The 17,085-nt window shown below is 36.6% G+C and overlaps 1 protein-coding gene across 2 annotated transcripts; it reads right to left on the bottom strand.

Annotated features, from left to right (window-relative positions):
- Positions 1–1,876: 1,876 nt before the first annotated feature.
- On the bottom strand, positions 1,877–14,352 carry rhbdl2 (rhomboid, veinlet-like 2 (Drosophila)). Of its 2 annotated transcripts, XM_038276352.1 has the most exons (9): positions 14,211–14,352; positions 14,012–14,062; positions 10,471–10,716; positions 8,299–8,447; positions 6,802–6,914; positions 6,521–6,621; positions 4,045–4,105; positions 3,898–3,959; positions 1,877–2,628 (listed from the first exon to the last, which is right to left on the bottom strand). In XM_038276352.1, exons 3-9 carry the CDS (start codon positions 10,687–10,689, stop codon positions 2,449–2,451), a joined length of 885 nt encoding a protein of 294 aa, XP_038132280.1. In that variant the 5' UTR covers positions 10,690–10,716; positions 14,012–14,062; positions 14,211–14,352; the 3' UTR covers positions 1,877–2,448. The 2 variants fall into 2 exon arrangements, with proteins under 2 accessions (XP_038132280.1, XP_038132281.1); XM_038276353.1 differs by lacking the exon at positions 14,012–14,062.
- Positions 14,353–17,085: the final 2,733 nt, after the last annotated feature.

Raw genomic sequence — 17,085 nt, 5'->3', positions numbered from 1 at the left:
AAATCACAAGTTACTATATATACTGTATATAGTGGTTGTTATTGTAGGCTAATAATAAAAAAAATCACATCATACAGATAAGGTTACGGAATAACTGACAAAAAACTATGGTTTCTGGTTGGTGCCATTGCTGATTGAGCAGATAAGACACAAGGATGGAATAAACCTGGCAGTAAGCCTGGTTGGGAGCAGGCTAGCTGCCCAGAATACATGACCAGAGTAAGTTGTGTTACTCAGTTACTGTTTCCTGGAACCTAGTTGAGGCCTAATTAGGCCAGGATATCCGCAAAATCTCAAATTGAGGAGAATTCAGGAAACAGGCCACTGGAGCTGCATCAACACAATTATTACAGAAAATCACCCTGTTTTCTCCTTTCATGGTTGAGTCCCTATACTTTACTCCATTTATCTCCTTAAAAAAGCAGAAGGACTTTAGGAGACATTGCTCCAACCAACAATGTAAAAACAGAAACCGAAATCAAAAACAACCAAGAACAGCATACTGCATGTATGCACATGCACACTTTTTCTTGAAGATGACATACTTTGAGAATGTGGCTCCTTGAGATTATTCAAAATGATTGGAAATGTTTTAATTCACCCTGATCTGGAAGAAACGAGATTTAGTTTTTGTTTAATGTGAGCTTGGTAGTTTGCATCGGATGGGATTGTCTACACACTGAAGAAATATTATCTGCTGGGTTTCTTGCACAAAATCATCTCTTGGATTTCACAAGGAGTAATTTCTAATTTTTAAAATATAAAGACAGCAGTCAGAATGTTAGAATTAAATAGATTGACATTTAAAAACAGAAATAAAGGCCTGAAAAGGACATGTCTGGCCATTAGAACATTCCGAGTAGCAGCAGTGTGGATAAAAATGTCTAGTAGATGTGTGAGGACAATGGCTACTTCCAGTTTGAATAAATCATCATGTCACAGAACAAAAATGATTTAAGTCAGGTTTCCTGAGCTCAATAGCTGTATATGAAAAACCTGTTTCTATCAGTTTCATTTAAATCATCAAACTATTACTCCAAACCTACATTTTGTGACCCCTAATAAACTATTCTGAAAAATACAATGCAATTTGTATCTTGTCATCTCACTTCCTGATCATTTGCAGAATGACATGATGATCAAAATGGTCTATTTTTATACCCTTCTCTACTTTCTTTAGTCTCCTAAATCGAACTTTTATTCAGTCTAATTTTGCCAGTTTTTAATAACTGATAACTTAATGAATATTCTGTGAAAAAAAACCTGCTTGCATTACTTCCTGTCTATACATTAATCAGATAAATCTCAACATCAAAGGAAAAACTATGTAATACTTCCCTTGTTTTAGGATTGCCTTCGACTGTTCTAGTTAAATAGTTCAACTGAAACATCATTAGTTCAACTTTTTTATTTTCTCTTTTTAATATTCTTTTTTGTTTCTGCATTTTTTTCCTACTTGCTTTGATTCTGTTTTATTTTCCTATATTTTAATCATGTAAAGCACTTTGCATTGTCTTTTTACTGAATTGTGCTATACAAATAAATTTGCCTTGCCTTGCCTTATTTCTTTAAGAGGTGCTGTTATCTTGGCAGAACACACTCCACAAAACAGTATGTCTTTAAATATCTTATGAAAATTTAAAACTATACAGGAAGTCATATTTGGTCTATATTTGCAACCTTTGTGTGAGCTAGATCATAGGTACGTCTTCTAAAACGGTAATTAAAAAAACAAACTACAAGCATTCCCCTCTGTGCTTAAGCCATATTCAATCATTATCTTCACAGGAAACATTTCAATAAAGAGCAGAAATTAACCTTGAGGTGTGTTCATACAGCTGCCTTTGGGTAAAAATAAGAATCATAATGACAGAGGTTAAAAAAGCTGGTGTTAAACATCTGTTTTATGTCTTACTGAACATTTAATTGTTCCTTTAACAGGATGCAACAGAAGAAATGAGGCAGAGCTTAGGCTTCATGATAAAACAATAACATGTAAACAAAACAAAAAAATACAAGGTAAATACAGGTAAAACAATTTCTTTCTTCATCCTTAATTACCTGTTCTTAGTGTTTGATTAAAAAACGTCTAAAAAAATGGACTTGTGTATGGAATAAATCACATTTACTGATGTTGTCGTAATACTGGATGTGAGAGTCGATGTTGATAAAATTAACATTATTTGCTATCGAAGAAACAACCGTTTGAAAATGAAAATCACGTCTTTAAAAGTGTTTTGTATTGAAATAAATGATTAAAAAGTTGAATATGTTCAAGATGGGTTTTCTTCTCTTAGAGGGTAGGATCCAGAAAACAATCAACAGAGAAAAACAAGTTAAAACATGTTTTAAAACTAGAAAACATATGAGTACAAAGACTTTGTTTAACATTTACTAAGACTTTGCTCAAAAACCTTCCTGAGCAAAACTTTGAAATCATTTCCCGTCTTATGATGCAGGAGAAATGAAGATATTGAAGAGCACAGCAAAGATGAAGAAGACAGCATATCCCACTATACAAATCCAGAAACGTGGGTCCCGTAGCAGCTCCTTGCCGTAATCGCTGAAGAAAACGTACCCGATGGTCATCCCAGCAACAATACCTCCAAAATGAGCCACAAACGACACCTGAAAAGGACATGTTGAAATCAGGTTTTACCTTCTGATTTACCAGCTGTTATCTGAATCCAATCAACTTTAACAAACATTTGCTGGGTTGGCTAAAGAAGAAGAAAGAAAACCAAGAAGGACACTTAATTATTCTAAGAATGGGACTGTATGGACAGCCATATGTGGAATAACTAAGTTCAAACTATCAAAGGCTGTTTAAACAGACAGACTGTCATGAAAACATTCAGAATCATACATGATTAAATTTGTTTTAAAAGGTGCATTCACATTGAACAAAGAGTCTGCAGGGAGGTTGGTAGATTAACAGAATATCCCAAAGCAAACCATGCAGGTAAAAGCAGGTAAGCAGCCAGTGGTGAATTGCACATGTTGAGAGCGGTCACCACTCTACTCTCTCCACCTGGTGCTGCTATTTGTTCTGTTCTCTCAAGCAGCACATGAGTGGAACGGTGACCGCTCGCAATACATGAAATTTTCTGCTGGCTGCTTACCCGCTTTCACCTGCATGGTTTGCATCGGGATAGTGACTGTTGAATTGGAAAACTCTGAACTTTTCTGTGAAATCCTGTCAAGGCATACAATTGGGGACTAGTTTTGATTGTGATGTACGTTAAAGAAGTGCAGCCAAGACAATCTTTTTTTTTTTTTTTTTTTTTTTTTACAGTCAGAATAGAATATAGAGAATATAATTCTAACAAAGGATAAAATAAGGAATTAAGAGATTTTTAGGAGGCTTTCAAGAAAACAATTTTGATTAAGCCCTTCGCCCTCCCTTACCTCCATTGCAGACCCCAGCCAGCCGCTGCCTCTTCCCAGCACTAGTGCTCTCTGCTCAGAGCAGCGCAAACAACAGTTTCAACTGTACAAATATGCATAAAGAAGCAGGAAAGAAGTAGCCCACTTTGGTTCAACCCACAGCTCAATGGAGGTGCAGTTGACCAATGGATCACCTAAAAATTTATCTTTCATATTTATGCGATAAAAGTAGCAAAATTATCAGTTTAACTGCAAAAACGTGCACTAACGAAGCACTAACCAATTAGTCTAACTGCTCAGTGTTTTGACCAGGGTTGGGGATGAAAAATTGACATCAAAGCAAGCTCCTACGATTTGATGATGCGGCTGGAAGTGAAAAATAGTGCATCTGAAATGCATAGCGTTGAAATCCTCTGGGAAAATACTTCCTACACCTCGTTCAAAATTAATGCACCTTAAGGAAGCACCGATAAATGCAGTTTGTTGTTCTTTACACTGTGGACCTCCTACCTGTAAACCTCCCTCATGACTGACGAATCTTCTGTAAAAGGCAAAGCCAAAATCTGTGCCAACTAAACACAAAAATCTGTGTTAAGAGTTTTGCAAGAAATAATTTCCACTTACAGAGATTAAGGAAAAACACTCATAGGGACCCACCAATTAGAACGATGACTAGGATTCGAAACACTCCTAGAAGAGGAATCATCTTTCGGAAATTCTGTGGAATAGAACAGATCCGGTTTTTTGTTAGTAAAATATACAGTACCTTTAAAAAAAAGTCACATAACTTGGACTTTTTTACATTAATCACCAATGGGGGGCCTGCGTGTGTCTTCAGCCCCCATGAGTGAATATTACCGTAAGTAAAACCACCATTTTCTGTAATCACAGCTTTACTGTTAGTGTCAGAGTATAGCTCTACCAGCATTGCCCAATCATCTTAAGCTCAGATAAACTGAATGCAGAGTGTCTGATAACGCCACTTTTCTTAAACCTGCCTTTGATTCCGCATTGGATTTATATCTGGATTTGGACTAGGTCATTCTAACGCATTGATATACTTCAAAATAAGCCATTTTATTGCGACTCTGGCTGTATGTTTAGGATCCCCGTACTGCTGGATGACAACAGTCTGCATTCTTTCGATTGTATAGTGCATTGCAGAAGTATTTAGCCCCGTTGAACCTTTTGACCTTTTGCCACATTTCAATTCAATTCAGTTTATATAGCGCCAAATTCACAACACATGTCATCCCAAGGCACTTTACAGTTCAACCAGATCATACAGTCAAATTGATACAAAGTTTTCTATCTAAGGAAAACCAGTTGATTGCATTGACTCATTGATTCGAATGCAATCCCTCACACTAAGCATGCTTGTAGCGACAGTGGAAAGGAAAAACTCGCTTTTAACAGGAAGAAACCTCCAGCAGAACCAGGCTCAGTGTGAGCGGCCATCTGCCGAGGCCGACTGGGGTTCAAGGAGACAGAAGCAGAGACACAAAAAGCAGCTGTAAAAGGCGGCCCCGTCCAGGAAACACACAGCCAGGCAGACGAGCTCCGAGCCAGCTCCCATGCCAGAGGGAGCTGGCCAGGCTTCAAATATAAAGAGAGAATATTTCAATTTGTTGTGAAGAAGGGTCTCAGATGTCACTGACTCATGTTTTCCAGCCCATAAAATGTTCATAAACTGCCTGGATTTAAAAAATCTCGCCCAATTTGAACAAAAGTCTATTCATCTCTTAAGCCATAAACCTAAAGAAAAAGAGCCATCCTAAACTGCCAGATATCCTAAACTGCCAGATTGGGAAACATCCCAACCTATCAACAATGCGCGTAAGACCGGAAACATTAGCCTTTAGATGCATCCTGCACCGCAACATATTTTGGCAAAATATTCTAAAATAAATTTGCCAAATATAAGAGAAACATCGTAGTTTGGTTTAAAGAAAGCATTTTAGTTTTATTATACTTTAGGTGGTAGCAAGGATTTTACAGTTTGAAGAAATAGGATTTTACAGTTAAACAGAAAATGACACCATATGCCAACTGTCACAAGGATTTGCATGACAAGGAAAGGCTAAATATACTGCATGCATCATTTGGCAAGCTAACTTTGTATTACTTCTTGAGCTCCTTGAGTTATTTACTGTCACAGGTAGGAGCGTAGGCTGGAGAGTAAGCATTGGGGCCGGTATGATTAAAGGAGGGCCGGCCCTCGCACGCTGAAATTAGGACCAGCCCACCAGGCAAATGCCTGGGATCACAGATTACCAGTCCGAGCCTGATGGGGACAAAGATTTATCTTCCAACAAGGCAATGACCCAAAATATTAAGCTAAATCTACAATGGAACGGTTCATAACTTAACATATCCAGGTGTTGAATAGCAAAGTCAAAGTCCAGACCTGAATCCAATCGAGAATCTTTGGAAAGAACTAAAAGCTGCTGTACACAAACGCTCTCCATCCAACCTCCCTGAGCTCCAGCCGTTTTGCAGGAAGAATGGGCAAATATTTCAGTTCCTTCATGTGTGAAACTGAGAGAGATACCCCAAATAACTTGCAGCTGTAATCACAGCAAAAGGTGGCCTCAAGGGGACTGAATAATTTTTGCACACCCAATTTTTCAGTTTTTTTATTTGTCAAAAATTTTAAAATGTGCAATAAATTTCATTCCACTTGATGATTGTGTCCCATTTGTTGTTGGCCTATGGACAACCACTTGTGGCAAAAGGTTGACAAGTTCAAGGGGGATGAATACTTCAGCAAGGCAATGTATGCACACTGATTGGAGATGATATGAGATAAATGTAGCCATCATCCCTTTTTTTACTTTATTGAATATAGAGGCTCTGGAATAAGGCCAAAATAAACATTTTCTATTCTGTTCCTGTATCATATGTCAGCAGACATAAGTCTGCTTCAGTAAATAACAGATCAGTCAGAACATTACATCTTGTTTTGATTTTACAGTCTTACAGTTGTAACTTGCATTTGTTGACACTCCAATGAATTACTATATGGACATTTTACAAAAAGCAGATTCAAATATATTCCCCACAGCCTTTAACAATTTCCTCATCAAAAAAATGCAAACTAATTTTTTTATTGTCAGGTGGTTTCTCAGCTTACCACTACAGCATTCATGAAATAACCTCCGATTAGGGCATAGACGCCTCCGGAAGCCCCAACCAAGGCACTGAGAGGATCAAAGATGGAGCTAGCCAAAGAGCCTGAGGTGAAACACAGACAGATAAATTATCTGCAGGAAGTATGGCTCCAACACAAACAGGAAAAACAGACTTCGAGGCAAGTTCAGGTCAGGTGTTTATCAAAAACACTAAATGGTTTAATTCAGTTTGGTTTCTCCTTCTATTGTTTGTGAAGAGAGGTTAGAGAAAGGCTATGCTCACCAGCAACGACACCAGCCATGTAAACTACACCCACTTCAATTCCTTTATGGACCAATTCCAGTGGGATACCCAGTAGAAGCTGCATCAGTAGGTTACCCACAATGTGCTCCACACTGGAAAAACAAATGTGGGGTTAAATTAACGCTGAACAAATAATCTCCATCCGGATTAAACACTGAATTTTGGCATATTCTGAATTTAAGAATTAAAGCTTCCTAGATTTTTGGATAATACTGTTAAAATGTGTACAAAATCACAAAATAAATTCCTTTTTTTTTTTTTTATTGTATTCTAATCTCCCATTGGGAAAAAACGCTAATAAATAAACCTTTAACTTGAAAAGAGAACATGGCATCACAATTAATGTCCTCCTTAACAATTCCTGAAAATAAAACGCATCTGAGGAACTTATACTTAACTCAGAATTTATACTTTTCTATTCAAGCTGATCCTAAAATCAGGGAACAACTATTTAGTCAAATTTTACTTCCTTTTTCCCCAGGATACAATTCTGATATCAAACATAGGTGATGTTATGTTATGCAGTCTTGAAAAGGACTAACCAACATCCCATAGTACTACAGTAGATCTTCGATGATCTTCAAAAGTTGGACCTTAGCACCTAAACTAAACTGGCCCATATTTATAGTCACTGCAATAGTCAAACAGTTAAAAACAAATAGACTTGTGATGAACATGACTGGATCCATTTTTTGCACTCTTAAAAATAGCGAACCTCTTATATAAATATTTCCTTATGTCTTTTTATGGAACATCAATGACGTTTGACATTTTTTAAGTGGTCAGTTTGCAGTTTGTATAACAGCGTACTGAAATAATTTAATACTCAGCTATTAATAAAGGTGGCGTCAGAAGCTGCCAGTTTAAACTTTTGCATTGTATTTGTTTCTCCCTCTTGTATAACTACGTAAAAGTTTATGTTGAATTTCCCCTTCTGTATTTGGTGATATATTTTGCTTTTAGCTTTTATTTTTGTAGTTTTTTTTGCACTTTAAATGTATATTTAAAACAAAAAGCTTATGCTGTAATGTCAAAATAAAACATAAAAAACTATCTTGCTTTTGGTATCATTAGCAGTCTTCTGCTAAGTAAAAATCACCCGCTTATCAATAGTACGGATATCCTTAAATAAAACATGTTACTAATGTTTTTCTGGGAATAAATGTCACTCCTGTTCTTTCTTCACTAATGCATTTTCCTGTTTGTGCATGGTGTTTGGTTTTTCTGTGTTGCTTGGGCTCTCTGGATGTGAAACTCTGGTTTCTATACATCTATGTGGGAGGCCACTTTATCTGATGTGCACAAGCACCAGTTCTACAGTTCTAATTTAGCTAGTTGAATCTGAATAGGTATTAGAGAGATTAAACAGAAGCTTTGACGGTTAAAAAAAACATATTCAGCTTTATTCCAAAGCTAAAACATTCAGTGTTATTTTCCACTTTCTCTCTCATGACTGAAGCTTGTGTCTGTCCTCACCCAGCGTGAACGAACATGTAAGAAATGAAGCGCCATGCTTCCTCTCTTTTGTCAGGATCGTAGGTGAGAGGACTTTTCCAGATGCCTTCATCCAGGGTCACCCACTGCTTTTGAGGCTTCCACACGGCATAGTAGATAAACACTGCCAACTAGAGAAGAAGAAGTGGACATTCAATATTTACTTGTAAAATAATCCAAAATATGTAATAGGTTCAAAACTGAATGCAAAACAGCTGCATAAACCACAGCAGCAAGAGGGAAATAGAGGGAGATGGTGATGTTTGCTTAGCTGAGATAGGCATCCTTTGAAGGTATTCCAAAAACCTCCATGCTGTGTTCAAGGACATCTAAATGCTTGCAAAGAAGCTGAGAGACAGCCAGTTTGACATATTGCAAACACAGCATTAGAGGCTGGATATTAATTATCTGTGAATCACCTTCCAGAAGATTTCCTGAGATGTTTCAAATAAGATCATATGTGACTTTAAGACCAAATGCTCTAGAAAATGTAGCAAATACATGGTGTAATAAGCCAAGATTTATATCTATAGACATAATGCACATAATCAGAAATAATACTGATGGGTAATAACATTGTGCATTTATTCAGTTACCTTTACTTTAGTACAAAAGTGTAAGATGAGTAGTTTTAAACCATATAAATTAAATTTGCTTGAGTGATACTATATTAAAGTAGCAGTACTCTTACTTAAAATTACATAGAGAAAACATAAAACTTAAAACATAAAACTAGAGACAAAATTGTACGCCTCCTTTTCTGCACATTGGAACAGGGTGACTCCAGTGTATTAAGGAGAAGATGACCGAGGCCGGACGTTGCAAAATTTTGGGGAATAACCTCCTACCCTCATGCAGAGCATTGAAGAAGGGTCAAGGCTTGGTCTTCCATCATGACAATGACCCAGGGCACACAGCCAGGATAACCAAGGAGTGGCTCTGGAAGAATCATATCAAGGTTCTGGCATTGCCTAGCCAGTCTCTAGACCTAAACCGCACAGAGATTCTTTGGAGGGAGCTCAAATTCTGTGTTTCTCAGTGACAGTCCAGAAACCTGTCTGATCTAGAGATTTCTGTGGAGGAGTGGGCCAAAATCCCTCCTGCAGTGTGTGCAAACCTGGTGAAAAACTACAGGAAACGTTTGACCTCTACAATAACAAACAAAGGCTACTGTAACAAATATTGACATTGATTTTCTCAGGTGTTCAAATACTTATTTACAGCTGTATCATGCAAATAGTTTTTTATTTTTAAAATTGAATTTTCCCCCCCTACATTACGTCTCTCAAAGAGGATATGCACCTACGATGATCTTTTCAGGCCCTCTATGATTTCTAATTGGGAGAACTTGAAAAATATCAGGATGTTATTTCTCAGTGTATCTGAAGCTACAGCTTTGTATTTAGTATTATTGTGTATCAATGGCTACCTGGAACCAGGTACCTGTGTTATACAGGCGTTAGTAGCAGAGCCTAAACTGAATCATGCCGAGCCCTACTAATGAACTAGTACCAGTTTACCGGTTCAGTTGTGTCTGGCGCGGTCTGGTTCAGTTGTGCGTGCCATTTACACTCAACAGTTATCTCGGTAACTATGCTTGGACTGATCGCGGCATGGTTTCAAAATGGTACTGTAAATGGGGCTATAGGGATGGCTGCACCCGTCCCTATGTCTGTGGGCAGACGAGAGCCCCTGGGCCCGACCACAGATCTTATGGTGCTGAGGCCCCACAGGGCTGCAGCAGCAAGCTCATGGGCTCTGCCGGCAACCAGTCACCCCTAGAAAGACCTGGGAGAGATCCCAGGTATCCAAGGCCCTGACGGGCCAGGAGGCCCTGAAAATTAAATCTACCTTTCAACATTTAATACATTGGTTTCTAGAATAAAACAAAACCACAGAGCTGCACTGCTCTGCTACTTTAATAAATAAATAAGTGTTTTACACTATTTACCTACAGGGCTTAAATTCCTGCATATAAAGCTTTAAAGAAAGGAAATCTGTTTATGAACTCATGCAAAAAACTCATGCCTGATAATCATCTAACAAGAAAACTGTTTTTGTTGACAAACTAAGGTTGGTAGGGAAGCAGCACAGATGTTAACATTCAGAAGTTGCATAAGAATCTCCCAGGTTGGAGATTTGTACACAGCCTACCTCTGCTATACTGACGGCAATGATGAATATCGGCGGTGGACAGCAGTTGGCTTGGCTAAGGTATTGGCTCTGAAGATCTTCTGGGAGCATCCACCTGGAGATCGTATCCTGGAACTTCTCAAAGCATCCCATCTCTTTTCTATTACGATTGTAATTTGTTTCCCTTTTCTGCTCCTTCTCCGCACTGGTCAGCGACTCCCCTTGTTCTTCGTCCGCCATCACAACGGCAGTTGTTATTGCAAAGATCTGAAAGGCATGTTGCAAATGTTATTAATACATGGTCATTAAACAAGGGGTGGGAGCCAATGAGCTTCCTCAGTACATTGTAGCTTGCACACAAAGATTGGCATTTTAACTTTACAGGTACCTAAAAGGAATGTGGGGGAGAAAAAAACCTTAACACACCAACCAATCAGTCAGATATAAAACAGGCCCTTCCCTTGTTTTTTAACATGTCATAATAAAATGTTATTCCCCTATTTAGAAATAAATGGAAAGAACATCAACTGACAGCATGTATTTTTATGCACTTTAAAAAAATTTTGATGATAAAACATTAGGGATGTGTGTTTTTTATTGAGTTCATTTCTGCTGGATTCTCAACAACTGCTACCTCCAACAAATATCTGGCAGCACATGTTTTCTTGGTTTAATGGGATACAGTAGTTATAACTAAATAAATAGGGCTTGGTTAAATTTGGAAAGAGTTGGTCAGACTTGAAAGAAAAGCTAAACTGAATCTGAAGTAGGGATGTGCAATAAGTCAGTACTAATATACACCACTATAGAATTGTATTCACTAAAGTGATAAGACTTTTAAACACACTTCTGATATTTCAAAAGTTACAATTTATTAATACAGCATTTGTTGCTTACTGGCATTCCAGGTTTTGTGTTTTAAGGTAAATGTTTCTAAATGTTATATTGGCAGTTCTATTTACAAACGTGGCATCATTTTACAGGCATTTGGTGCCTCTACAGGTGGTCAGCAGCACCAGGTCTACATAGTAACAGTCTTGGCAAATGTGTAAAACATACATCTTTAAAAAAAGTTACTCACTTCACATTTAAGTTGTCTCCTACAAAGATTTCATTTGAGTTTTTTCCTTCACTCTACCAGCATTTTTTTATTTATTTATTATTGCCTGTTCCATAAGTTTGGATGGGAAAAGCAAAAACATTAATTAGTGTCCCTGGTATTACAGCAGTTAATCATCTCCAGGCTGAAAACTAAATATCAGATCCTATTTCTTTAAGAGTATTTTGAACAATTCCTGACAATTATCTATAAATCAATGCTAGTTCTTTTACTTTTTCTTTTACTTTCTATACTGTCACAGTTTCGAGATGACAGGAGTTACTGGATGTGACGTCAGACTAATAAATTAAATCTAACATGTACTGCAGTACACATTAGATTCATTTATTAGGGTCTAGCTTAGTAAGGTCTAGATTCTAGACCTTAATATGCTTTTACATAGTGGCTGACAGGTCGATGTGGAAAAGGCTATAAAAATTAACCAATTATGGATAAAAGTAGCCTTCTACAGACAATGGAACATGACTATCTCTGCTAAGAATCATTGTCATAATTCAACAATAACATCAACACCTTTGTTTATAGATGTTGTTTCTCTGACTCTGACTGGATGTGCTCTCTTCCTTCTCTGACATGGGAGCTGGCTCAGAGCTCATCTGCCTGGCTGTGTCAAGGAAACCCTTGACGGGGCCACCTTTTACTGCTGCTTTTTGTGTCTCTGCTTCTGTCTCCTTGAACCCCAGTCGGCTTCGGGAGATGGCCGCTCACACTGAGCCTGGTTCTGCTGGAGGTTTCCTCCTGTTAAAAGGTAGTGTTTCCTCTCCACTGTCGCTACAAGCATGCTTATTGTGAGGGATTGCATCCGAGTCAATGAGTGCATGCAATCAGCTGGTTTTCCTAATAGAAAATTTTGAATCAATTTGACTGTATGATCTGGTGAACTGTAAAGTGCCTTGAGATGACGTGTGTTCTGAATTGGCGCTATATAAATAAAGTAAATTGAATTGAATGTGGAAGTGGGGAAGCAGCATTTTTCAGCTATGTTTACATACATTTCAAAACAACTACGCTGTAGTAGATATCTTCTTTCATTTTCAACAAAACCCTTTACAGTTAGTTGTAACAGTAGATGAAATACGTTTTGAGGGATAGTTTTTTTTAGTCTTGCAATATCAGTGGGAGGGTTTGGCACCTTTTCACAGAATTATAAGTGGAATTGGAAATCAAATATACATTTTTTAAAAATTGCTTGTGTCTAAACTAAGATTGATTTGCATCAAAAATCAGAAAAGTGAAACAAACTCTACATCAAAATAAAAAACAAGATCTTTAAAGCTTCTAATGTGAAATAATATAGATAAATTAACTTTTAGTAAGCTTTTCAAGGCCTGGATTCTTTTAGGATAATCATAAAGTAAACAAGGATTCCTCTGCTAAGAATCATCATCATGAGGAAGTGGCCAGCAGCATTTTTCAGTTATGTTTACATACATTTCAAAACAACACCGCTATAGTAGATATCTTCTTTCATTTTCAACGAATCCCTTTACATTTAAGTTATAACACTAGATCAAATATGTTGTGAGGGATAGTTTTTTAAGTCTAGCCATATCATTGGAAGGGTTTAGCACTGTTTCACAGAATTCAACTAAAATAGGATATCATATACATATATTATAAAACAGTTAGACTTACAGAATTAGACCGATTTTGTTTGTCATTTTGTTTACACAAGTGTAAAAAAAAAAAAATTTCGTTTGGAACAGCTCTCTGGACAATTTCATCTTTTTTAAAAGTGCAGCCTTGAAAAAAAATAGTAAAAATGACTGTAAATTTACAGCTCTAAAATAAAAAAAAAAATAAATAATAATAATATATATATATATATATATATATATATATATATATATATATATATATATATATATATATATATATATATATATATATATATATATAAAATGTACTATTTATTTATTTCTTGTGTCTAAACCAAGATTTATTTGGATCAATAATCAGCTAAGTGTAACAAACTTTACATCAAGATAAGAAACGAGGTCTTTAAAGCATTTAATGTGAAATAATAAAGATCAATTAACTTTTAGTGAGCTTTTCAGGGCCTGAATTCATTTAGGAAAATCATAAAGTAAACAAAGATTGCAATAAATTTAATTATTCTATTAGATTAGAAGGTTAACCATAACTTTAATTAGAAATAAATTAATAAACGAATTTCAGTGTAAACAAATAACACCATGGTAAATCATGTGAAAAAGAAAGGCAGTGGAAAAACGATAAACATCCTGTTTTATACATTACTGCACGTGAAACTGTGTCGTCACAGCTGCTTCCCACAGTCGCTTCAACCATATTGAGGCATTTCCTGTTTCTGAGGTCTTCCGCTTATGTTGTTGTTATTAAAAGATAATCGAATGCTTTTTAAACCGAATATAAAGTATTTTGTTTAAAGCGCCTTCAGAGGGAGAATAGGGAGCCGCTCACCTGAAGCTTTGAGCGGGAACAGGAGGCTCCAAAAGAGAACAGGAAAGGTCTCTGTTACAATAATAACACATTAATCCACAGGTTGGAAATAAAAACACAACCACAAACCTCTTTGACGCCCCACGGAGCGATAGTCTTCCTCAAACTACCCTTGATTTAAAAAAAAAAAAAAAAGCACTCAGAGATAATTACAGCTTACTGTTTTTTTTTTTTCTTCCTTCCTGAAAACAAACAACTCAGCAGTGATGGCCGGCCGGGTGTCTGCTTCCTCTTTGACTCACACTGCTTGCAGATCGTCAAAGGACTTTACTAACCCGAGCTGAGCAGACGACGACAGCTTACCTTACAGCTTACCTGTTACCAACTGCCACACCTGTACAGTGACGTCACTTGCGGCCGTCCAAAACCAGAGGCGTAGCCATAAAATTTTAAAAAGGGTGGCCAGGCAATAACCAATGTACATTGAGTGTTGGCCAATAAAAACCTCAGGGTCAATCTACACTGTTTCAACAGGAGCAATCACAACATGCATATTTTCTAAATAAAGACAAACTATACTTTCCTACAGCTTTTGCTAACAAATAAAAACATCTCAAGTAGAATATTCAAAACATTTTAATTTTATAAATATTAACAATCACTTGACAACAATAACACAATGGCTAATTATGCACATCAATATACCAACATTAGAGATATTAGTACAGAAGTCGTGCTCTTTCAGAGCTAGATTTTGTGTTATATGCCGTAAAGAGAAAATTATGTGACTCTGCAAGTCATATAAGTCTTCAGTGAAATCATAGATACTGTAAATAACTATTCTAATAAAAACCTATTAAATGATCTATTTATGTAGATATTAGTACTTGTAAATATCAATTTAATGCAGAATGATATTGATAAAAGTAGGTGAGTAATGACGATGGAAAAGATGTTTGCTCCAAAACTCATACTTGAAAGAATTTTACCCTATATAGCTTTTATCTAGACGGATGTTTAAATACATGCATCTGTTTGTTAGCAAAGGCTGTAGGAAACTATAGTTTGTCTTTATTTAAAGATGTGGACGTTGTGCTTGTTCCTGTTGGAACAGCGTAGATTGACCCTGATGTTCTGATGCCTATCCACTTTTGGCCACTCCTCAGTGTACATTGGTTAGTGCCTGGCCACCCTTATAAAAATATTCTGGTTACGCCTCTGATTTAAACATCCATGCTGTCTAAATTAAAGGTGTAGTGGATACAATTTTTTCAGTTTTGAGTTCTGACGTGAACATCTTATTCATTGTCATTACTAACCTACTTTTATTAATAATCATTCAGCATAAAATTTCTATTTACATTTACAAATATCTACATTGAATGGATTAGTTATTAATAAAGAAGTTATTTATCTCTGATTTCAGTGAAGATTCCTAGATGACTTGCAGAGACATAGTTTCCTCTTTACCCCATAAAAGACAAAATCTAGTTCTGAAAAGAGCATGAATTCTGTATTTATCTTTAATGTTAGTATATTGGTGTGCATAATTAACCACATGGTTTTTGTTGTTGGGTAATTGTTTACAGAAATGAAATTTAAACGTTAAATAAGTTAGAACATTACTGCTGTCACCATCGGTATTATAGAGATAAAATGGTCGGAGCGGCCACAGATTGGGTAAGTGTGGCCATGGCCACCCCTGGCCACACATCTAGTTCAGCCCCTGAACAAAACATGGGCGTAAATACAAGTAGCCTTTGTGCACAGGTATAGACCGTGCCGTGTTTTGAAACTTTCGTACATTTTATGTTTACGGACCCTCATGCAGACTGATAATTAAAAATAACTAATTGTATTAAATGTGCAGCAACTACCAAAATTGACCACATGGGTGCACTAAAGAGCAAATGAAAAATGGCTGCTTAGGCTTTTATGCATTCTTTCTGAATGACTTTTAAAAGCTTAATATTTATATATTTTAAACACTAGGTATTTTTACAAGGTGTTTTTGATAAATTAGGGATAGAAAATTGCTTTTAGAAAACTGAAGAAAAATCAAAGGCAAAATGGTGAACATTTAATAATTTAACTTTACAGATGATATTTCGAGTTAGAAAAGATGAGGAAAATAATTAAAATATCTATTCTGCGCATGTTTTAATATTTGTTAAATGTTTTCCCATTGAAAAGGTTGAAGGGGAAAAACAGCTCTGCAGAGAAGACTTAGACAGCTTTTTTATCATTTTGTATACAAAGCTTATACAAAACTAAATTTTGTCTTGTGCAGCTTTTAATGGTAAATAAGCAGCAGCTTAGCAGAGAAATCAAAATTTCTATTCCATACAATGCAGCAGTGTTAAAATGTACAGTGTGGGAGAAAAAACATGGTGCAAAAAAACAAATTTATATTGAAGATCAGAGCATTGATAATATATGTCGCAACTATGCAAATATTTTTGGTTTGGTGTCATCAGTGTGATGCAGGTTTTGTGACTTGATTTAGAGTTTTTTTTTTTCAACAGTTCCAGTTTCTGAAGGCAGTGGGGAGAAGAACCTATTGCAGAATCTGCTGGACCTGCATTCAATACTGCAAAGCCTGTTCCCAGACAGCAGCAGGGAGAACAGTCCATGGTGGGTTGTGAGGGGTCATTGATGATGTTACGGGCTCAGGAGATGCAAGGCTGGGATGAAATGTCTTTAATGGAGGGAAGAGAAGCTCCAATTATCTTCTCTGCTGTTCTTACTACTCTTCTCACCTTCTTCCAGTCTGAGGCGCTGCAGCCTCCACACCACACAGTGAGACAGCTGGTCAGAACGCTCTCTATGGTGCTTCTGTAGAGGAAGTGTTGGTATTTGAAAACGCCAAGAGGGCTTATAGTTTTCAGAAAGAATGAACAATTAAAAAAAACCACTTGGTGTTAACGTTTGGATATTACAGGAGGGTTTCATTGAATTCTTACTGTATACCATGTCATTGTCTGCAGTCACTGGCTGTAAAGTTATGTACCTAGAAAATAATCTTTGGGTCACTGCAAGAGTGTTTAGTTTTGTTGTCATATTTTAAGCCTTTTTTAACTAAGCAAAATAACAAG

Source organism: Cyprinodon tularosa, unplaced genomic scaffold (genome assembly GCF_016077235.1).
Source record: "Cyprinodon tularosa strain WSP-4 unplaced genomic scaffold, ASM1607723v1 ctg124, whole genome shotgun sequence".
In the NCBI taxonomy this organism is placed as follows: domain Eukaryota; kingdom Metazoa; phylum Chordata; class Actinopteri; order Cyprinodontiformes; family Cyprinodontidae; genus Cyprinodon; species Cyprinodon tularosa.
The sequence above is the reverse complement of the archived record's forward strand: the minus strand, read 5'-3'. Positions and strand labels throughout refer to the sequence as shown.

Coding starts and splice junctions, on each gene's coding strand:
- rhbdl2 (XM_038276352.1), bottom strand. CDS start 10,689: ATGGCGGACGAAGAACAAGGGGAGTCGCTGACCAGTGCGGAGAAGGAG. Junction 6,622..6,801: donor CATGGCTGGTGTCGTTGCTG/GTGAGCATAGCC, acceptor GTTTCACCTCAG/GCTCTTTGGCTAGCTCCATC. Junction 2,629..3,897: donor GTCATGAGGGAGGTTTACAG/GTAGGAGGTCCA, acceptor TGTCCTTTTCAG/GTGTCGTTTGTGGCTCATTT.